Genomic DNA, 24153 nt, shown 5'->3' with positions numbered 1-24153 from the left:
CTATGAAAGATGGTAATTCCCGAGAAGATATTCACTTTGAAATTAATGAAGAACCAGTTCCAAGCAAAAAGCAAATAATACATCTCTATAATACACCTATTTAAATGGCTATTTTCATAGCCACAAATTGTTAAACACGTTATTGGTTAAATGAACAGATACTTTATGACCCAATATTGATTGATTTGATCAAAAAAAAGATGAATACATTTAAGTAACTGTGATTATATAAAATATCTTTTCTTTACTCTCTGGAATAGATTGACATTATAGCAGGCTCGGCAAATTTCATAATTATTAACTATTAAAAATAGTTAATCATTTTGTCTTTCAAATTATCAAATCATTATTATTAACGAAGTTAAAATTTTTTAACAGTTATATTATGTTTGTATTTCGCCATAAAATTTTTTTTTACAAAATCAGACTTTCACAAAATGTATATACACGTCTGGGACAGGAAGAAGACAAATTTAATCTTATCGCCAAGCCCCTTTAAAATAAGAATATAAATTACAAAAAAAGGTAGTACCTTTATCACAATGTTATATATGCACAAAATACATATATAAATGAAAATATAAAAAATACTTTTTATATATATATTATTTTATTTTTTTTCAAACTTTTATATATTAAGATTTCGAATTTAAAAATAAATAAAAATGAGATAAAACATGAGCATCAAAGAAAGGTAAAGATTCAGTAATAATTAGTAAATAACAAGGAAATAAAACGTGTGATTACTCTTATTTAAAAGTTTCAGAAGAAGTCTAGTTCAAGTCAATTATAAAAAGTTTATTTTTTATTTTATTTTTTAATTGATCAAGGGAAGCAATTGTTTTTAACTCATTATCCAATAACGTGTTCCATAATTTAGGTTCTCTGATTGCAATCGAGAATTTAGTAACCGAATAATATGCTTTGGTTGAATATAATTGTTATTTGAAAATCCTTTTGGGTAAAAATGGTTTGTTTTTTCAAAAAAAAAGTTAAATAAAATGGGTGCCATTTTATTATCTACTTTGAACATAAATATAAGAATATGATATAAGTTAAGTTGAAATACTTTTAGTATTTTGAATTTAATAAAAAGAAATCTAGTGTGCGAGAAGCGATCCACATTTTCAATAATTCTTACAGTGTGTTTTTGTTTAATTGAAAGCTTTTTATTTTTAGATACTTAGTACTTAGTACTGCACCAAGAAACGATAATAGCCACAGTTTTATTTATATAGTTGCTAAAATCAATAAAACAAAATATTTGTGTAAAAAAGGTCCTTTGATGAGCATTGTTTTGAAAGCAAACATTGAATTTTTTTGGCTGTTTTCATAAAATATAGACTATACTGAAAAACTCTTTCAATCTAATTCAGAGGCGGATCTATCATTTTTTGGTCTTTGAGCTAATTTTCAGACACGAAGCAAACTCCAAACATTCATATCTTTATACTTCCGTCGAAGGATGCTTTGCAAAAAATAGCAATGATTGAAGTCTGGGAATTAAAAAGCTCCAAAATTTTCTTCCCCTGTCCCAAACGTAAGAGCAAGAAGTTGATAAAATATTTTTTGTACTATTCTCAACTGGACTAATATTCATCAACAAATTTCAAGTTTCATAGTACAATCTCTTAATCTTCAAAAATTATGACTGTATAAAATTTGTAACCCCCTTAAATTGAGGGAGGTTCAAACATTATAAGGTCTGATTTTTTGAAAGCTTAAATATTTTACTAAGAAATTCAAAATTTATCGATGAATATAAATCTAGTTGAGAATAGTTCAAAAAATACTTTACCAACTTGTTGCTCTTATTATTGAGGCACAGATATAAAAATTTTGGGAATTTTTTGTTTTCAGGCTCTAATATCGCAATTTTTTGAAAGCATTCTTATTTGATATAAGTGTAAACAAATGTTTAGAGTTTGTTCCATGTCTTGAAGTTAGCTATCTCAAAGACCGAAAAATTCTGAATCCACCTTTGATCTCTATTTGTATCTAAGTAATGGAATTAGAGTTATAATTGATAATTAAAGTTAGCTTGAGCCTACTGAATGATTAGACTTGATTACAAGGGTCAAAAAATGATCAAATAGATTTATATGCTTTAGTGTGACATTAATTTCTAGAAAAGCTCAATACTCATGTAAAATATTTTTTTATCTAATTTTTTTCAATATTTTAATTTATCTAATTTTTTACTATCTTATTTTTTCAATATTTTAATTCATAAAGATTTAGAGTTTTAAATATGCAGTTTGTAGTTAAATTTCAAGTTAATAAATATAAGTTAAAAAGCAAACAAAACTTTTTTTTATAAAACTAAACCTTAACCCTCAAAAATCTCAAAAATATATATTAATAAATGCTCTTGTTTATTAATTTCTAACTGGGGAAGAGGGCTTAACAAATGGGTGGGTGGGAATTTTTATTAGTGCACTAATATTTCATAATTTTTAAGGTTGGTTTACCAAAAAAAGTTTTTTTTTAGTTTTAAGATATAATTTTTTGTTGGTAACAAGTAAAATTTATTAAACAGACAGATTTTTTAATATAATAATTTTATCAAATAAAAGAAAATAACAGACTCAATTAGCTCAGAATAAATGGGAAAGTTTCCAAAAAACTTGAAATATGGAAATAAAAACACTAAAATGTTGGTCCTAAATGTTATCAGAAAACTATTAACTATGTAAAGTTTCCAATCCCCACAAAATGAAGTGTTTGTAAATTTTATATAATCATGTTTTGATTTCAACTCCTAATTAATAAAATTTTTTGTAAAGCAAAATCCTTATTTGATAAATTAGATTGTAGAAAACTTTTTCTAATGAAAAAAAAAACAATTTAATAAAAAACTAGTATTATATACTCTGGCATATGAAAATGTCCTTGCTTTCACATACAAGTTCAAGATGTCTTCAAGAACATTTAAACAAACCTCTTTATTAACAAAAGTATCAGTTTTACTTCTAATCTTTGAAATATTTGATAAAACATTTGTATCTTCAAGAGGTAAGGATAGAATATCTTTGCTGTCAATTTTATTGATAGACTTACTAACCATATTTTCAAAGGTTGTTTCAGCAGTAATAAAAATAGATATTGTCTCAATTTTCATTTTCCACAAGCCTAATGTGTAATGCGTGTTAACAAGTGTGTGCTTTGGCAAATCTTCGCTTTCTTGATTTTGAGCAACAAGTAAAATAGATATATACTGTTGATAGTATTCTCACTTTAAAAAATCTGAAAACCTGATGCGACGATATAATAAATATACAGAATGTTACTTATGGTATATCTGAAGCATGTTGCTTTTCAGCAACAACATTTAACAAATCCTAGTCAATAACAGTAAAAATAGAATCAAACTCGTCTTGATGCAACTCAAAAATGTGCTCAAAATGATTGAAATCTTCTAAACTTTCAAACATCATCAAAGTTTGTTTTGCACCTTATTTACGCGGACCACCCGATTTTTAACTTAAACAATAAAAACAATTAAAAACGGCCTGCCTTTCCAGACCTGCGTTTCCAGACCTGCGTTTCCAGACTATTCTTTTTATGACTATGACAAGGTTGTCTTTACTCAGAGTTTTTCTTGTCTTAATAAAGTCAACAATAAATTATCCTCCGGAAATTTTTGTTAAATAAAATTACTGCTTGGTAGTCGCAAAAGCAGTTTGTGATTTCACATCAAAGAACTTGGATGGTTGTATCATTCTTGCATATATAATTTTGCAAAATTAGCAATATTTCTTCAACAGAAAGTATTATGGATTTGAAGAATAATGCAAAAATGTATAGACATACTCGCTTATATAATTAAGTTTTGGATTTTTTTGGACATATTTTTGTTATTTGAATTACTCATATTAGAAAATTTCCATATAGCTACTTGTATCTAAGACGAGTTTTTTGAGATTAGTTTTTAGAGATATTTTTCAGGAGGAATATTGAGGAAATTTTTAGTATTAATTTGTTAAACAGGTAAGGACCACGATATGCTATAGAGAATCGGGATAGTTTTCTTTGTTTCAAGGGTACTTTACAGTATCCAGTTTATCTAGTACTAAATTTATTTATATTAGTTTAAAGAAAGTTGTTTATAAATCGACTTGGAACAGTTCCCATTTTATGCTTAAACATAAACAAAATATTTTGATATATATTGATTTGGTAAATGTTTAAAGCATTCATCTGTTTTAGTAATGGGTTTGCTTGAGTAACCTTGTCTTTATAAAATATAATTCTTGAAGCGAATTTCTGCCGTCTATAGAGAGAACTTAATTTAGTTTTATGGGTACTTGCCCATGCTATATTGGCGTATGATAGATAGCTGTGTATAAAGTAAAAATAAAGAATTTTTAAGTTTTTGAACGATAGATAATGTCTCGCTTTATTCAGTAGACCAATGTTTTTTAAGGTTTTTGTATTAATGGTACTTATATGAGAGTTCTATGATAAATTCTCGTTAAGAAGCACACCAAGAAATTTAGATGATTGAGTTTGTTCAACAATTGTGTTGTCTATACTAAGAGTTGGTAAAATTAATGGGGTAGCTCTTTTTTTTGGTTAGAGTGAAATAAGGTGAATTTAGTTTTGTTTAAGTTTAATGAAAATTTTTAGCTCTGAACCATGTGTTAAGTTAAACGCCTTTGTAAGATCAATAAAAACTCCTAACACAAATTTCTCATCATTAAAGGAATGTTATTAATGAGATCTAGGATAGCATGTTCCGTTGAAAGCGTTTGAAATCCGATTTTCACTGATACAGTCTTTTTAGAAAATCTAGGGAGAATTGAGATCTATAATTGCTTATTCCAGATGTGTCTCCACCTTTAAATATAGGAACAATTTTTGCTATTCTCAATTTGTCTGAGACAATCTCGTTTTTGATTGAAGACCTTAAGATATTTAAAAATAGGCTTTTTTATCGTAGAAAAAACATGAAGTACAACATTGCCAGAGATGTCATCACTACCTGGGGTCTTATTCTTTTTGATTGATTTGATTGCTGTTTCTAGTTCATCAAAGTTTAGATTACTCTGGCAATGAACTCTCAAAGTCATTAAAATAATTTTGAAATGATTTTTCTGAGCCTTTTATTTTTGATGTTTACAAAAAAATAATTGAATATTTCTGATATATCTTTTTTGTCTTTGTACTCAACATCTTATTCTGGAGGGTAAAATTTCAGAAACTATTCAATTTTTACCAATGATTTCTTTCACAACTTTTCACGTTTTCTTTATGTTCCCATTATTATTTTTTAATTGTTCAGAACAATATCTTTTTTTAATTTTTTTTCTTCCTTTTTCAAACAGATTTTTATATTCTCTATAATAGGGATGCAGAGTCCCGAAAAGGACTCAGGATTTAAAAATCACAAAAAGATTACTTCTTCCTTGTTTAGTACCCAGGAGCTCAAAAATGTAAATAAATTTATGGAAAAATAAGTTTATTCTTATAATAGGAAAAAAAAGCGGAGTTTGTGTGTGTCCAAGGTTACATTCTTGGTATACAATTATCCAATTTAATGTTGATAAAGATTCTTTAAATTTAAGCAATGAAAGCTCATTCGTTTTTTGTTTCAAGGTTGTTTTTTTTTTGTTTTTTTTGTTATTCACCTCCTCAAGGCCGAGAAGGCCACTACAGATGAGGAGGCTACTTAATAGTGGTTATAACCAGTGATGGGCATAGTTAACTAATTTTTTAGTTAACTTTTAGTTAAACTACTTTTTTTTAGTTAAATGCAATAGTTAAACTAAATTTTTTTATTTAAGTTAAACTTTTAGAATAACTAACTTTTTTCCTAGTTTAGTTGAAAAAGTTTAACTAAATTTTTATTAACTAAATTTTTTATATATCGCCAAATAAATCGTTCTATTTCTATGCACCATTCACCTGACCAAGGACTCCAAGGATTCTGTTATTACTATTTTTATGTATTTATTTATTTAGTGCATGAACTGGACTTTTCAACATCATTTCCGCTTGGTCTGTATCAATAAAACGGTTAGCGGAAACATAAATTCATCAACAAATTTTCTTGATTTAAAAAAAAAAAAAGTTAAAAAGTTGAATTTTAGTTAACTATTTCTAATTAGTTTAAGTTAACTACTTTTTATAAAAAGTTTGTAACTAAAAGTTTAACTACTTTTTTTTATTTTTAGTTAGTAGTTTAGTTAAACTATAATAAAAAAGTTTGTGCCCATCACTGGTTATAACCCTATCTCAACTCTATAACTCCGAAACACGAACCTTGAGGAACAAGGCCGCTGCGCGGAGAAACAAGTTGAGCGCGGTACTACCAGGGACGTGGTGGGGATCGAACTCGGAACCTCTCGCTTATGAAGCAAACGCTTTACCACTACACCACTACCATTTTGATTTTATAATTGTCATTTATGGTTGCACTTTTAATTATTCCTGTTTTTATGGAATTATCTAGAAAGGAGTTAGTTAGAATATTATTTATAGCACTAATGTAAGTTGTTGTAACACTAGTTGGTTTGTTAATGATTAGGAAAATGCCGTGTTGAAATACATTGTCAAAAAAGATTTTAGTATTAGGGTGTTCATGCCACCGATGCAGAATAATATTTTTTGTTCATAAAAATTTAGATAAAAATTTGTTGCAGTTAATTTGAAAATTAAATAACACCGCCGTTAGATGGCCTATTACAAGTAGAAACTCCAGTGTTTTTTTATATTTTTAATTATTATCTCAATTCCGTTCCGTAAATTGTCACAAAATCGTTTAGTAAGATAAATATTTCGAACTTAAGTTAATGATAAATTTGGCTAGGTAAGATATTTAGCGTTAAAAATTTTTTTTTCTTGTTTTTGATATCGTGGTCACAACGAATGTAAATTAAAATTTCTCCTCCCCTTTTGAGCGTTTTTTTCTCAAATGAGATTTTAAAATTAGGAATCTGAAAATTTGAATTCTTTTGAGATGACTCACATCACACCATGACTCATCATCACACCATGACTCATCATCGAATCGTGATTCTGTAAGACAAATGAAATGAAAGTTGCTAAAATGTAAGTTGCTTAAAGTAATGGAAGTTGCTAAAAGTATTGGAATTATATATGAAGTTCGACATATGTTAAAAAAACAACAATTAAAACATCTATATTATTCGTTTATTCACTGTCATTTAAATGATGTAAATATTGTATGAGAAAGCGCGCACAAAACTAAACTTAAATCTCTTTATCAGCATCAGAAACACACAGCTCGCTTAATTAATTTTGTAAATTGTTTTTCAAATTCAAAACCACTTCTGAGAGAAATGAAAGCCTTAAATGTATACAAACTAAATGTTTATTATTATATTTATGTTTCATGTTTAAATGTACAAATCATTTATCTCCTGATGTATTTATAAACCTTTATAGTGTAAAATCCATAAACAAATACAATCTTTGCAATGGAAAAAATCTACAAGAACCTTTCTGCCAAACTAAATTTGAACAAACATTTGTTTCTTATCGTGGTCCTTATAAAATAGGAGGAATAAAGCAGTTTTGCCAAATTTTGATTTGCCTTTGAAATGGGCATTAAGGTGGCACACAACTGAAAACAAGTTTTTTTGTAAATAATTAAAATTTTGATTTTTTTTTTTTTAATGACAATTATTTTATATTAAAATAAAATAAAAAACAGATAATTTTTTTTTTAAATTAATTTTATTATCCATAATGGCCAAAAATGGGTTGTAAAACATGTGTTTTTAGTAAATCTTCAAAACCTAATAACTTAATTTTGCCTCAACTACTGAAACTAAAATTTTGAACATAGCTTCCTAATCATATTTCACCCTGTTTGACCGTGGGAATTTTTATAATTTAAATTATTTCATGAAATATTGCATTTCTAACAAAATCACCTAATATATATATGAAATATCAATAAATTCAGCACTATAAACATCAATATTTCACTTTCTATAACTTTTTATGAAAATTCTGAGGGTTAAATGAAATATTATATTATGATAAACAAATCCTGAAAATTGTATTATGTAATTCTGTTTTGTTAATGAGAAAATGTGTTTCAAAGTTTAAAAAAATACATATTGAGAAAAAAGCAAAAATAAGAAAAAAATATATAACAACATAAAAATTATCAAAATCCACCAGAGATGTAACTATCAGTTGTTTCTTTTATTTGCTGATCGTCTATGAAACCTTTTTTAACTGCTCTTATTTTTTTTCTCTGCATTTTACTTTTATCCGTTGACTTTGACTTCATATGTCGAATTCTGGTTTTGTCAACTTTACTTGACGAAGCTAATGTAACAATTCCACTCAAGCCAAAGTATTTTAAAACTTCTAATACACCATTAGCACCATCATTATATTGCAGCACTGCTGAGTATGTTCCCATTTCAATTGTAGACTTACTAACAAATGTGTGCTTTGGTACGCGAGACCATATAATAGAATTTAATGCTTCATTGGCATTTTGCGTCGTTCCATGCAAACATTTAATTAGAAGATCATCAGCCTGAAGATCCTTGATGATTGGTAAAATAAGATTCTTAATCCAGATAGGTATACATGATTTTGATTTGTAATTTGTATTATTTAGAGCCCAATATTTGCACCAACTTGCCAATCCTCTTGGGCAAAACTGATGTTGCATTTGCTGGTTTTCAAAGTTGGTAAAATGAAATAAAATAGCATAAACTGCCTTTTTCATAGCATACAAGTTGTTGACATTTTGACGAATGGCCATGCCATAATAGTTTTGCATAGAATTTATACATTTTTCTGTTAGGTTACCTTTACCTGATAAAGGTGTTTTAGTGCCTTTGTGTGCTTTGACTAAATTTCTAAGTCGTGTACCCAATCTTTTTTGCACATGACCTACACATTCAAGTTTTATTGGAGTGATGTCAAAATCCTGGTAAGGGTTTGAGTTTTTGACATCTTTGAATGAAGAAGTGTCTCCATCACCTAGAAACTCTTTATAAATTAGATTATTTTTTTTTAACCGAGCGATTAAAAATTGTTACTGCTCCTGCAGACTCCATACTTCCAGACGAAGATTTGTGATTTATTTCACATTGATGATCAATTATCCAACACTGATATTCTGGAGTTCCTTTTTTACTGTTCCACATTTTACAGCCCATGCAGTACTTAGACAAAACTTCAATATCAATGCATTTATCCCCAGAAATCGCAGTAACTACACCGTGCAATGAATTGTGACCGCGTTTCTGCCATGTACCATCAATTGAAACTCTTACACATGGTATATCCTGAGCAATGTCAACTTTTTTAGAGTCCTTAGTCGCTAATAACATACTTTTCTCTGAAGCACTTTTATAAGCTACCATAATAGTTTTGTTTAATTTTTGAAATCCATTTTCAGATATACATTTTAAGTTCATGCAAGATGAAAATGTTTTTATAGCTCCATAACCACAGCCTACTTCTCGAAAAGCTATTATTGCACGAATATTAACATCATATGGTGAGTTAGCTGTTACTGCATCAAATTTAGCATTTATTGATTTGTTTGATGAATTAAATCTTTTAACATAATCACAGTGTTCACATTTTAATTGAAACAAATGTGCAAATCCTTTTCTACTGGAATCAACATCTGTTAAAAGTAATGGCTGAAAGCAGTTGTTGCATGCAGTTTTAGCTATAAGTTCTTTAAGAATTGAAAAATTAATAAAAACAAAATAGTTATCTTTTCCAGAATCAAATGTATTCGAGTAGTTGGGCTTGATTTTCCTTTCACTAGAACAGCTACTTGCTGCTTGAGTTGTGGACGATGTCATCGTCGATGATAAGATGTAAGAAGAAGATGATTTTTTATTTCCAACAACACCATTCCATTTTCGTTTTATCCTTCTTGATAAATTTTGTTTAGTTTTATTTCCTTGTTTATTCATTTAAAAACAACTTTATTCCAACTAAATTGAAATCAATTTTTAAATTATTTGGTTTAAAATGAGAGAAAAGTTACAGTATAAAAGACTAACATTAACAGATTAAAAACACTCTTGTTCGTAAATAAAATTTTGAATTATGACTTTTAAAACTGAAAACTAACAAGAGTCTGCGTATAACAAATTAAAACCAAGTTTGTGATGGTGTTTTACTGTTTTGAATTCAGAAAAACTCCTATGACTGATGGTTGCTAAGGCGTTGTTAGGGAATTTATTTTCAAGTGTCATCTACTAAAATGATATTAAATCAACTTTTATATCATTTTTGAGACTAATTTTTTTTTTATATGTTTAAGGAATGGTTATAGAATCAAAATACCCAAAAATCTAAAAATTGATTTTTTTCAAAAAACTTGCTTTTTTTCAGTTGTGTGCCACCTTAACTTCTTTCAATCGAAAATTAAAAGAAATTATCTTCTTATCAGAAAATATTTTTGTTGTTTTTAGTTCTTTTGTTTCATACATTTATTCCAGTATATTTTTATTTTAAATGCTCAGTTATATATAGTTTATGTATATTTATATTGGTTAATTTGATTTTATTGTTATTGCTAATATATTTGATGTTGTTAAGGGCTTGATAAGATCGTATGGGCATGATTGGATTATAAAGGGCATGATAAAATCGTATGATCTTCTTGAAGTCCAGCCGATTATAATGTAACGATTGTAATAAAAATATTCTGTAATGGTGATTTTTTTTTATTGATGGCAAATAATGTACAAAAAAATTGACTATTGAAGGCAAATAAATATACAAAAAAAAACAAAAACAAAAAAAATCATGTTAAATAAAAAATTGCATTCTAAAAGAAACTTTTTTAGTTTGTCTATTTTTAAATTTAAACTTCTGATATTGATGTCGGATCAATATCAGATGTTTAAATTGTGTGTAACCATGAAATCTTTATACCTGTTCTTAAATGCGCTTTGAAAGTTTCAATATAAAGTATAGCAAGTTATTTTCTAATCTTTTAAAAAATGTTTATCTGCTGCGTCAAAGTTGTTAAGTAAAATGTTGTTATCAGATTTAAAAAAGTTTAACTGTTTCAATTCTAAGTCAGTTTTGTAAGTCATTGCGTATGATTAGGAGTTTATTTGTACAAAAATGAGGTTAAGCATTTAATTTATTTCCGAAACTCTCGTACAAAAATTTTATCATATTTGATAACTGCAAATTTACCTTCTTTTCGGTGTCTTTTTATTTCATCCTAAATCTTTTTCCGTTTTGCTAAGGCTTCATTTGCGTTATCTTCATTTATAAATATTCCACTGCCCTTAATTTTTTTTGCTAAAGATAATATTTTATTTTTTACATGAAAGTTTAAAAGTTTGAGAATTATAGTTCGCGGGTTGTTGTCTTTTACTTGTCCTACTCGATGGCTCTTTCAATTACTATGCTCCTCCGCAATTCCCAATTGGTTTTTAAAGATATTTTTGACTATGTTAGCACAGCCGTTCCTTTTTTACAGGGAGATTCGGTTATTTCGTCAATGTTTAGATTGTTTTGGCGTGATCTATTCTCCAAACCTATAGTCTTCTTTTTAAAGGGCAGGATTAAAAAGTCGTGTTTTTCAAAAGGAATGACCTTTGTGAACAAAATTGGAAAAAAAAAAAAAAAAACGTTGAGAAGGGGGAAAAATATCAAACAAACTACCTATTTAATTATTATATTTATTATATCTATTTAATTTTGAAAAACTCTGCACTTTTTAGTTATAGGTATTAAAAACTTGTGTCGCGGAAGGAACGTGACATAAGTTTTAATGGCTATAACAAAAAAGTTATTATACCACATACAATATCTTTACCTGAAACTAAATAGGTCTTTATTGGTTACATGTTCAGTATTATTGCTCCCTTCTAAACGTTTTTATTTTTTTTTGAAATTCTAATTTTGTTTATAAAGATCATTCCCTTAAAAAAAAAACAAAAAACTTTTTAATCCTGCCCTTAACATACTAATTTCATCCTTACACTTTTGGCTTATTAGCGCAAGTTTACTTGTTATGTATTCCTCTTGGAAGTTAAACTTTTCTATAATATCTCTAAAGTTTTTTTCTAAGGTTAAAGTTTTTGATTGGTTGATATTAATTTTGCTTTTAAGTTTATCAAGTCTATCCGTGATAATTTTCAGATTTAAGCTTATAATAATTGTAAATGTTGCTTCTTGGTTTTTCAGAAGTTTGTCAGTTTCTTTAAGAATATATTTTTTTTGTTCTTCGAGTTTTGTCGCTATAAGTCGTTAGATATTTTTCATTGTAACTTCCACTTTTTTTCAAAAAACTATGTGTTGCAAAATTTTGACAATAGTTTGATAAGGGGCCAAAATTAACTTTTAAAAAAAGTTAATTTCGGCCCCAAATATTTGAACCCCAAACACCCAACCTCAGACTATTTTTAGTTGCATGAATTTGAGCATGTTAAAATATTATCTAAATCTTTTTTTGTTTTCATGGTTTTGAAATATTGGCTGTGTATAGAAAAAAAAAAAAAGTGTATATAGGAATTTTCTACCCAATATAAAAAATTATGAGAAAAAAAAAGCTTGCCTAATAAGATAATGAAATATCAATGATAAGCTAAATTAAAAAAAAATTTTAAAAAGTAAAAACAAATTTTGAAACAAAATTGATTAGCCTAAATCTTAACTAAGTTGTTTACAATATTTGTTCGCTCAACAGTAAATATTTACTGATATATAGCATTAATACAGCTGATTTAAAATATGTTTGAAACAAAATTGAACTCTGTAATTTGTAAATTTTATTGTGAATTGAAGCCCGGTAAAAATCCCAGCTAAATGAAAAAAATATTCCTTTATGATTGTTTTTAATATAAGTTTAGTCATGTTATAAAAAGCCGTATCAACAAACATTATTGCTAAGGGGCTGTCTATTGGTTACGTCAACAATTTTATGGCAATTTTTACCCCCCCCCCCTCCCCCTTGTTAACAACTTGTCAAACTTCCAGAGACTCCCCTAAAACGTTACGTCAACATCCCCCCTCCACCTCTCCCTTCTTTTTTTATAAAAATAAAATAAAAATGGAAAAAAAATATTATAAATAGACTAGTTTACAACTAAAACAAAAAAGTGATTAAAAGTAAAATGTTTAGAAAAAATAAAATTCAAGTTTTAACATATGAACACATTTCAAATGAATATAACCATTTAAAATTACAAATGCGAAACAAAAAAAAGATTAAAGGGTTCACAAAAATGTATACACCTTACACTTTTAAACTATGAACGTATTTCAAGTTAATACAACAATCCAATGTGCAACAAAGTTTTTCCATTTTTAAAGAGCTACTAATATTTTTATTGCAATATTATATTATTGCTTTTGTATGAAGCTAAAGAAACCGCATCTTGACATCTAAAGAACCACCTAAGACTTACGAACCACATTTTGCTTACACCTGGTATAAAGTTTATATAATATAATAAAAACTATGTACTTAAATCTTTTTTTGTTTGCTGACCAGACTAACCAACAGCAACATAATAGTGTGAGTGAACATTTCGTGTGTGCTTATTTACTTCTGTACGTGTTGGGTCTTTTTAAATTACAACACGGTTTTTAAAAAGTATGAATATAAATAGCTTTATTAGAATACTGAAGGTTGAGCGAGTATGTAGCACAGAACAGCAAATGCTGCCTAGCTTTCCTTTTTTTCAGTAATTGAATTAATTTAAAAAAGTAACATTGTTTACGTCAACTTGTATTAACCTCCCCCATTCCCCTTGCCAACATTTGTCGAAAAAAATTAGAACCCCCTCCCCTATTTTGTTGACGTAATTAATGGATAGCCCTAAATGAAAAAATTATTATTTTTTGATTGTTATTTAAAAAAGTTTTGCTATGTTATAAAATATGACATATTTTATATTATGTCCCGCATACCTATTTGCTAAATAAAAAAAGTATTTCTTTAGGATCAATTTAAAAAAAAGTTTATTAACGTTTTAAAGCTGTCCGAGTAATATTTTTGCTAAATGAAATCAATATTCTTTAATAATTACACTAGGAAACAAAAAAAAATTACGGTCTGCTACCTGAGAAAAAATCTGTCAGTTGGTCATATTTTGACATGCTGATTACAATGGTGTTCTCAGAATATTTGTATCACGTCAAGTTTTTGAGTTATACCACTTTTAAATTTTTGGTAATAAGGCATGTTGTAGCTAGCTTTTATATTACTTAATATTGTGTACACTTGTTGTGCTGTGTACTTTATTTTTAAATTTTGTTTTTGTTATTTTAGACTGATCGTGTAGTATTTTCAAAACAATATGAAGAAAATTAAAAGAGGTTGCTTGAATCATCTAGACTATTTCTGTTATATCTGTGAACATTTTACTCCCCGTGATCAGCGGAAACAACTTAGAAGAAAAGTGAAGATTGCCTATCATCACTACTTCGGCGTCAAAGTATGTAATCTAGACAGAACCTGGGACCACATATTTGCTGCAGTGTTTGTTATGTGGGGCTCACCCAGTGGCTAAATGGCAAATGAAAGTCTATGCCGTTTGCGGTACCAGAGATATGTTAAGAGCATAGAGATCATCGTTCGGACTGCTACTTATGTATGACAAATATTGCTGGATACTCCACGAAAAACAAATCAGCAATTCATTATCCAAATTGTGACTCTGCTTTGAAACCTGTTCCGCAAGATAAACAAATTCCAGTTTCCTATCCTCCAGTATGCCTGGATTGCGAAAGCGACGATGATGATAAGGAAAGTCACAGGGAACAAGAGAGTGGTGCATATAAGCTTATAGATGATGAAAAGATACCTCATCTTATTGGCCATGCTGAATTGAACAATTTAGTGAGGGATCAGGGGTTAACGAAGAAGAAAGCAAAACTGTTTGGATCTTGTTTACAACAATGGAGTTTGTTACAAAGCAGAACATCAATTTCACATTTTTGTAAAAGGCATGTACAGCTTGCTTAGTTTTATGACAAGAATGACAGTATCTGTTATTGTACTGAAATTAATGGTTTAATGAAGAACTGGACTGTGAGAATACTCCAGGAGACTGGTGTCTGTTTATAAACTCAAGTAAAGTTAATCTTAAAGCAGTTCTCCTACACGATGGGAATGTGATGTCATTTATTCCTTTAGCACACGCAGTCAGATTACATGAGACATATAATTCTATGAAGTTGCTTCTCAACGTTATCAAGTATAGAGATCAAAACTGGTGCCTCTGTGGGGATCTAAAAGTAGCTGGGATACACAAAGTACATGTAATTTTATGTCTATGGAACAGCCGTGACGACGAAAATCATTATACAGTTAAAGACTGGACAGCAAGAACTAATCATATACCTGGCAGATACAATGTACAACATGAGTTTCTTATTGATCCTACCAAAATACTACTTTACCCTCTTCACATAAAGCTTGAACTGTTCAAAAATTTTGTGAAGGCTCTCGGTAAGGATTCGGGTGGCTTAGCTTACCTTAAAGAGAAGTTCAAGACCACTCTAACACCAGCAAAAATAAGTCCAGGTGTGTTCACCAGACTTCGTGAAGTCAGTCGTGATCCCACCTTCAAGACACTTAAAGCTGGGAGCTGCAAGCTGTAGCCTGCTCAGTTGGCAGTCTGGGATGCATTTGTGGCTGTGGTTTTTTAACTATTTGCAAAACCTCAGGTCTGAGAACTATGAAGAGTTGGTTGAAAGAGTACTAACAAAATATAAGGATATGTGATGCAGAATGTCCTTAAAAATTCACTTTTTGCACTCACATCTCAGTTTTCCCCACCCAATCTAGGTGCAGTCAGCGACGAACAGGGTGAACGTTTTTATCAAGAAATAGCAACGATGGAAAACAGATATCAAGGGAGGTATGACAGCAGTTTATTGGGCAATTTTTGTTGGTTTTTACAGCGAGAGTGTGACACTAATTATAAAAGAAAAGCAACATCATCTAATTATTTTTGATTTTAAAATGCACTGTATTACAATTGTCTGAAGTTATTTGTACATATGATACTGTATAGTTGCTTTTGATCTTCTATTTACATAAAAATTTTAGTTACTTTTGCGAAATTTAGAAGCATTGACATTATATTTCTAATGACCATAAAGTGTTAAAATGCTAAATCAAGATGTCAATATAACTTTTAAACCTGACGTGATACACAGCTTTAAGTGACATATTTGTAATCAGCAGTCAAAATGGTCTTAGAACACTTAATAGATCAGGTAGAAAAAATGTTGTTCCCTAGTGTTATTTTAATAAAAGTTGAGCTATGTTTTAAAAAATGTCTCAGCAACCATTTGAGCTAAATGAAAAAAGTATTCCAAAACTAGTAACAAAACAACCTTAATATATATTTTTCCATGATTAAAAAAATCGGGATTATTTTTAAGAAATCGAAGTTGCACTTTTCAGGAATAAAGTCAAACAGATTTTCTTGCTTTTTATAACTATTTATAAAAATGTTTTTTATATTAAATTATTTTTTTATATATATAAAATAAATATTTTAGTATAAAAAATATAAAAATATATAAATAATAATAAAAGAATAATAAAAGAATAAAAAAGAACTCAAAACAGTATTAAAAAACTAAAATGTAATCCATTTATCAGAGCGTCAGATTGGAAAGAGAAAAACAAGAGGGGAAGAGGGGCATAAACAAATAAGACGTCAATACTTCATTTGACTGGAATACAAGAGAAAATCTTATGTTTTCAAATTAATTTTGCAAATTATGTAGATGTCAAATGCAAACTGCTACGTCAAATTTAACAGCATTTAATAAATTTACAGAATTAATTAGTAAAACAATTCAAAATTAAACAATTATTTAAATACCATATTAATGCTAAATAAGTGTAGTTGTTGCAGCTTTTTTGCTTCTTTTTATTCTATTGACTTTTTGCGTAAATTCTTTGTTTACTTAAATGTTTACGTTTTGCTTTTGCTTATAAATTTCTTATCAAATTTTATTTGCGATATTCAATACTTTCACACTCAATTATGTTTCAAATGTATTCGACGTAATAGCGGTTTGGCAATGAAGCAGTTGCTAAGGGCGCCGCTAAATCACTAATAAAAAATTTATTAAAATTGATAGTTCGTTATTCACAAACTATTCTACTTTTATTATCGAAATATTTTTCCTTTATTCTTGATAACAAAAAAAAGTTAATAATTAATTAAATATAAATATAATTAGTTATTAATATTTTTCTTATTGACGGCATAATTTGTAAATAAGCGGAAAAAGCCGATGCGTGGTTTAATTTAATTTAATTTTATTATTTTACTTTAATTAATTATATTTACTTTGCAGAGTTGTTAGTCCTTGGCCAAGCCTTAAAGCCAAAAGTTAAAGCCTTGGTCTTGAGCGTTTTGGCTTTGACTTTTAACATTTTCTTATTGATTTCAGAACTTACTTTTGTGCTTGTAAAAATTTTACTTTAGTTGATTTTGCTAACTTGAAGGCTTTGAAAATTAATTTAGTTTCGTTTTTTCATGGTTTAAATTTCCATTTTCAATTAGCCATTTTAAAACGAAAATCAAAGATACGATTGGTTAAACAGAAATTAATAATATCTATATATTAAGTCACATGATTTGTTTTAACGTTTTTGATTAGTTAAAACATTTCAAAATTAAAAAAAAGTTTTAAACCACTGATTTAAACTTTGAACCAATAAGCAATAGCTTAATTACCCTTCTTTATATTTAAATAGATATAATCGAAAAAGGTTTGCCATTATTCATCCAATTCACATACAAAATTCTTCTTATAAATTGAGATAAATGGTCAGAAAAATCAAGGACGTAAAATAAGACGTAAAATTATTGTCTCAAACTCATCTTCAAATCTCTGTCAAAAACTTTTGGAATTAAATGTTTTCAGTTAATGAAGTTAGCAAACCACAATTTACTTGAGAACTGTAAGAAACATTTTGGTCTTCTTTTTTTTTTTTTTGTCTAGTTAAAAAATTTCTCATTAAAGGATTGATTATTATTTGTTGATTATTATTTTTGGTGATCTGATTTTTCTTGTAATGCGCATAAAATAAGTCTTATTTTACGTCCTTGGATAAATGTAGTACTTGTCATTCTAGTATTACAGAAACACTAGGTGTAACTTCAGGATGAATTTAAAAGTGAGTTACGATGTAACTCACTTTTACATTCAAAATAATTATTCATACAGTTCTCTTTAGTTCATTTATTTGACTTTGAGCTCAAATTTTTTCATCAAAAGATGATAAATTTAAATTACGCATTTATCTATAATTTAGACATTTATCTTGCAAATATGAGTCATTACAAGAAAAATCAGTTATTTTATGCGCATTACAAAAAAAATCAGATCACCAAAAATAATAATCAACAAATGATAATCAATCCTTTAATGAGAAATTTTTTAACTAGACAAAAAAAAAAGAAGACCAAAATGTTTCTTACAGTTCTCAAGTAAATTGTGGTTTGCCAACTTCATCAACTGAAAACATTTAATTCCAAAAGTTTTTGACAGAGAATTGAAGATGAGTTGGAGGCAATAATTTTAGAAAAAAACAAAAACCTAATAAGTGCACTAAATTGTTAGTCGCAGCAAGCAATGCTGGATCGACTGCATTGTTTGCTGCGACTAACAATTTAGTAGATTTGAAGTGGATTTTTATAGCCGTTTTTGAGTAGTTCATTGCGTAGCCTTGGCCTTGAAACTCTTAGCCTTAACCATGTTTTTAACCTTGGTCTTATGTTTGTTCTTGTCCTTCGAATGTTTTTGGCCTTGGCCTTGGAACAACTTTTTTTGGCCTTGTTAACAACTCTGGTTTTAAAATGGTACCCCAAGAAATAAAAGTAAGTTTTATAAACCAAAATGACTAAATAAATTTGCCTCATTATTCCTTTGCTCACAAAATAAAAAAACTTTAAATTTATCATTAAGTATTATTATTTGCATTATGTCTATCAAATCAATAGCTTTTTCCGTAATAATGTTATAGCAACCGATATATTAAACAAACGACGAGTAAAAAGTTTGCGAAACGGTTAAGTAATTATGCAAAAGAGCTGAAATTTTGTTCTTTATAGTATTAAAAATTTGTATGCGAGAAGGTATTTTTTTAGCGCATTTTAGTTCTTGAGGTTTTATCATATTAAACTTGTTTGACTTGCCCAATTTGTAAGCGTTTTTTATGCACCATTTCCAAAATATTCTTTAATTATCCTTTTTTTCCTCTCAAATGAATTCTGATATTACTTTTATAAAATAATCCAAATTTCATTCAAAGGTTAGTTAGTCCTAGCGGTGCAAGACCAACGACACCGAGAGTTAAAAAAATTGAAGTTGTTTAAGAACAACATATAATTATAAGGAAGAATTTTAACAGATTATGCTTATACATTAAGAAAAAATTTTATCATTACAAAAAAGAGCTAATTGTATTGATAAAAATGTTCTACTTAAAACTTAGGAAATAAATAAATATGAAATCAAAATAAGATGGAATTAAAAAAATAAAATTACTTAAAATGATGTGCCAACATAAACTCATACGCGGTGGAATCGATATGAATCATGACATCGTTCTCATCTCATCATCAGAATGTCATCTTGGTCTGTAAAACTATAACCCTAGTCTATTTTTGTTCATTTTCATTACAAACTAAAATAGAAAAAAGAGGTTTCTCTAACTATAATAATACTGTTTTGCTTGTAATTAACATTCCAGTGATATGAAATTACTTTTTAATAGTATGACTGATGAACTAAGTTATCTTTAAAAAACAAAAAAACAAAATAGATACTTTTTTGTTTAATCTTTGAAAAAAATCTAAGAATTTTGAAAATACACATGGCCAACGACAGGTTTCGAAGTAGAAGCGGGGGGAGGGGGAAACGGAATTTGGAGGAGCACAGTTGTCAATTTCTAAAAAAAATCTTTGAAATTTCTAAAAAAATTTTTCCTTTAGAAAAAAAAGTGCCCCTGTCCCCCCGATGGCGTTGGCCAAGATATATTCTTAAAAAAGGGAAAAAAGTAGCAAAATTTTTAAGAATCCTAACAGATGAAAACTTATCTTGGTGACAACAAAATTTTTATATTTCCATAAAAATTGGTAAAATCATTAGAATTCTAGATAAAGTTAAAAATATATAAAACAAACATCAATTAACACAACTATCTTATTAATTAATTCATTGCCATATAAATTATGCAAATATAATATAGAGAAGCGCTCACAAAATCAAACTTAAATCTCTTTATTGGCATCAGAAATACGAAGCTCGCACAACTATTTCTCAATTTTTTTTTCAAGCTTGCTTACAACTTTAAAAATTTTTTTATAATTTTTCAAGCTTTCTTTGCTTTTTTTTTTTCTTTTCTAACTTCCTTATTGACCATTTCATCATTCACTGTAGTATTGTCAGGATTCGCGCATGCGCATGGTAGATTTGAGATTTATGCGTTTTTTGGACAAAAACGTAACTTTTAGAACATCGCTTCCTTTTTACTTTACAAAGAAAATATTTAGTCGTATGAAAAAAAAATTATTGTAAAAGTTCCAGTCACAATTGGTTTACTATATCCAGTCAGACTTTTTTTTCAAAGCTGATGTTTTTCAGGATCTATAGACTGTTGATTAAAAAAAAAGCTTTCGGGGTAGGTTGACAAATTTTTCACGGGGTAAATTGGCTCATAGCATTTACTATGAAAAAAAATATTTATTTTTATAAAATTATTTTTTTTTTTTATTTTTATTTTTAACAATATTGAAAATATTTATTCTTACAAAAAAATTAAAAAATTTTTTTTTTTCTACAAATAAAAGGTGGGTTACTGTTTGGCTTTTATACGGACTAATATTTGGTACCAGCTAAAAGAAATATTAGATTTTGGGATAAAATTGTTGCAAAAATTAATTTAAAAAAAATTTCTTTTAATATTGCACTTAATAGTGCATTAATAATCATTTTTATAGTTTGCGCTAACTTACCCGGCGGTGGGGTAAGTTGGCGCAAATTTTTTTTTTTTTTTTGAGGGTCCGGAAAGGCCCCAAGAATTTTTTTTTGTAAATGAATGCAAATTTTATAAGATACCCTAATCCATACTCTTTAAGACTACACTTTAATATTTTTAAAAAAAAGTACTGTTAGGGCTACAGAGCTCATAGAGTAAAAACCCAGCCAACTAGCCCCGGTCTCCCCTACTCTTTAAATAACTAAGCCAATCTCAATTTTTCCTGTATTTAAAAAACTTGAAATTGTATAATAGAGTATATAATCAAAAGTAATCATATACTCTATTATAGACTATTCTTGAAAGAATAGTCTATAATAGAGTATATAATGACTTTAATTCTAACAAAATTATAAATAAAAGTCAATACGGTTTCCAAAAGCGACACTCAACAGAGCATGCAACAATTGATTCTGTCAATAGGATTAAATAATCATTTAACTATATAAAATTTACATTGGGAATATTTATTGACTTGTCATAGACATATGACACCGTCGTTCATGAAGTTTTACTGAAAAAATTGCCAAACTAGAGTAACCTCCTTAACAACAGACACTGTTGTCTGTTACTAAAGAGGTTTTTGTCTGTTATTTTATTTGACTTGTTATTATATATCATATTATATACTCTCTCTCTCTCTCTCTCTCTCTCTCTCTCTCTCTCTCTCTCTCTCTCTCTCTCTCTCTCTCTCTCTCTCTCTCTCTATATATATATATATATATATATATACATACATATATAAATATATATATATATATATACATATATAAATATATATATATATATATACATATATAAATATATATATATATATATATACATATATAAATATATATATATATATATATATATATATATATATATATATATATATATATATGTATATATAACATATATACATATATATATATACATATATATATATATATATATATATATATATATATATATATATATATATATATATATATATATATGTGTGTGTGTTATTTTATATGAAAGTAACTACTCAAATTTAATATAAACTAGATGAGGTGTACCACAAGGCTCCGTACTTGCTTACCTTTTGTTTCTAATTTATATTAACGACCTTTTAAATGCAAGATCGACGCAATGGGGGAGGGGGAAAGGTAAAGGGGACCTACCCCATCAATGATTTTTTTTATTCATTTAATCGGCAAATTTGACCCTTTTAGACAATTCTGTTGGCAAATGTAGACCCTTTAGACAATTTAGTTGGCAAATTTAAATCGTCAGTCGGCAATTGTCGACAAGGCAGTCGGCATATTTCAAACCAAGAGGTTTTTTTTCAGTCAGCAAAAGTTTTAATAGCACCCCAAATGACACCAACTTGTGCCGGCCCTGTCCAAATGCCTCAAACAGCTTTAAATTCATAACGTTTGAAGATGATAAATTTTTTTTCTACTCCTCAACAACAATCGAAAACCTATTTAAAAGAACAAATAATGAGCTAAAAAAACTAAACATATGGTTTAAGATAAAAAAGTTATTACTAAATATAAAAAAAAACTAAATACTTACAATTTTACTCTTTTTTTTAACAAAAAAAAAGACACCCCGAGCAAGAGAATTTAATTTGTTTCGAAAAGTTTACAGCAAAAGCAAAACATCTTGTCAGATTTAATCGAATACACAAGCCATGACCAAGGCACAGTTTCTCCATTGTTCATTACACGTTTGTAATGGACCGTTAAAAATCGACGCCTTGCAACAATGTTGTATGGAAATGTCAATCTGTTGAGGGCCACGTTTGACTAGGTCACTTCGTTGAGAATCAGAAATTTGTTTAGGCAAGCTGGCTGAGTCACAAGCGACAGAAGTAAATGGTGTCAATAGAGTGTGCACTTTTTCAGCTGTGTTAGATAGATTATTGACAATATTGACTAACTGTTCATGAATAACCACATCGTAAGAGAAATTTTATCCATTGCTCATGCAACTACTTTGAATAGGTGTAAAGAATGCTGTAAGTTTGGAAAGTTTGTTAATTACATCTTTTGTTGCTGCTGCCTCTTTTTGTTTGGTTGCACCTGACTTTGAAGGCTTCATTATCTAAAATGTAAAGGAATATTTACATAATTTGCATTCATGATATTAGACTGTAATACAATACGTTAATTGTATACAATCTATAAAAACTTTATATTATTAAAGATAAGGTTTAAAATAAAATAAAAAAGATTTTCTTTGTATGCACATTTGTATGCAAAATGTATGCACATGCACATTATGCACAAGTATTTTTAAATACTTTACACAATGTAAACAACAGATTATTTTAATTAATTTCATTATGTATCACATTTTTTTGCAAAAATAAATGATTTTGTACATTATAAAATCTAATTTTTAAATAAACTTTTATATTAATGGAAAAAATGCATGGTATAATCAAATTCAGTTAAGAAATGTGTAGAATACATTGTGTGAAATAATTAAAAACAATATGCATACAAAAAAAATTTTTTATTTTTTATTTCAAACCCAAACATTGCCTCTATAATAATATAAAGATTTAATAGATTGTATACATTTAACACATTATATTACAGTCTAATACCATGAATGCACATCATGTAAATAAAAAAGACTTTTGCTTGTTCATTACTTTATTATGACATTATTAAAAATATAATAAAGACTTTCAGATATTCTTATTAATGTTATAATCAAGTAATGAACAAGTATCATCCTTTTTTGATAATAGTTAACCTCTAAAATGTAGTCTATGTATCATCTATAAACTCTTTAAAAAAAAAAATTTCTGCTTACTTAGAAGTATTTTTATGTAGACAACTGAAATGCTTCCTTGCTACTAAATACAATTAAAAAAACGTGTTTTAATTAGTGTTTTGAAAATGCAAATCAAATGATAGTTTAATGTTTTGTAAACGAAAGTTTAACTAAAATTAAGTGTAGATTAACCTAGCAATACAACAGCATCTTTTTCAATAGGTTTAGCGTAAACGAAACTAAACGAAAACTAAACGTTCTAAACGAAAGCTTAACTAAAATAAAACGTTCATTAACTCAGCGATACAATAGCATCATTTTCGTTAGGTTTACCGAATTTAAAAAAAATTAGCTAACGTTTATACGAGGTTTTTATAATATAAATAAACAAAAGTACC

General features: G+C 28.0%; 1 protein-coding gene and 1 long non-coding RNA gene across 2 annotated transcripts in view; both read right to left on the bottom strand.

The window, feature by feature from the left end:
* The window catches only part of LOC101236989 (uncharacterized), a 127051-nt gene extending 110047 nt beyond the window's left edge, over positions 1–17004 (bottom strand). Inside the window, exon 1 of the mRNA XM_065804152.1 lies at positions 16827–17004. Coding sequence (XP_065660224.1) covers positions 16827–16829 — 3 coding nt within the window. The 5' untranslated portion in view covers positions 16830–17004. The remainder of the gene's footprint in view (positions 1–16826) is intronic.
* Positions 17005–21986: 4982 nt separating this feature from the next.
* LOC136084420 (uncharacterized) lies at positions 21987–23936 on the bottom strand. The gene is made up of 3 exons (XR_010640555.1): positions 23795–23936; positions 22544–23074; positions 21987–22448 (listed from the first exon to the last, which is right to left on the bottom strand). It is a non-coding gene; the product is annotated as an uncharacterized LOC136084420 (long non-coding RNA).
* Positions 23937–24153: the final 217 nt, after the last annotated feature.

This window comes from Hydra vulgaris, chromosome 08, assembly GCF_038396675.1.
Source record: "Hydra vulgaris chromosome 08, alternate assembly HydraT2T_AEP".
NCBI classification, from domain to species: domain Eukaryota; kingdom Metazoa; phylum Cnidaria; class Hydrozoa; order Anthoathecata; family Hydridae; genus Hydra; species Hydra vulgaris.
This window is presented reverse-complemented; position numbering and strand designations above follow the sequence as displayed.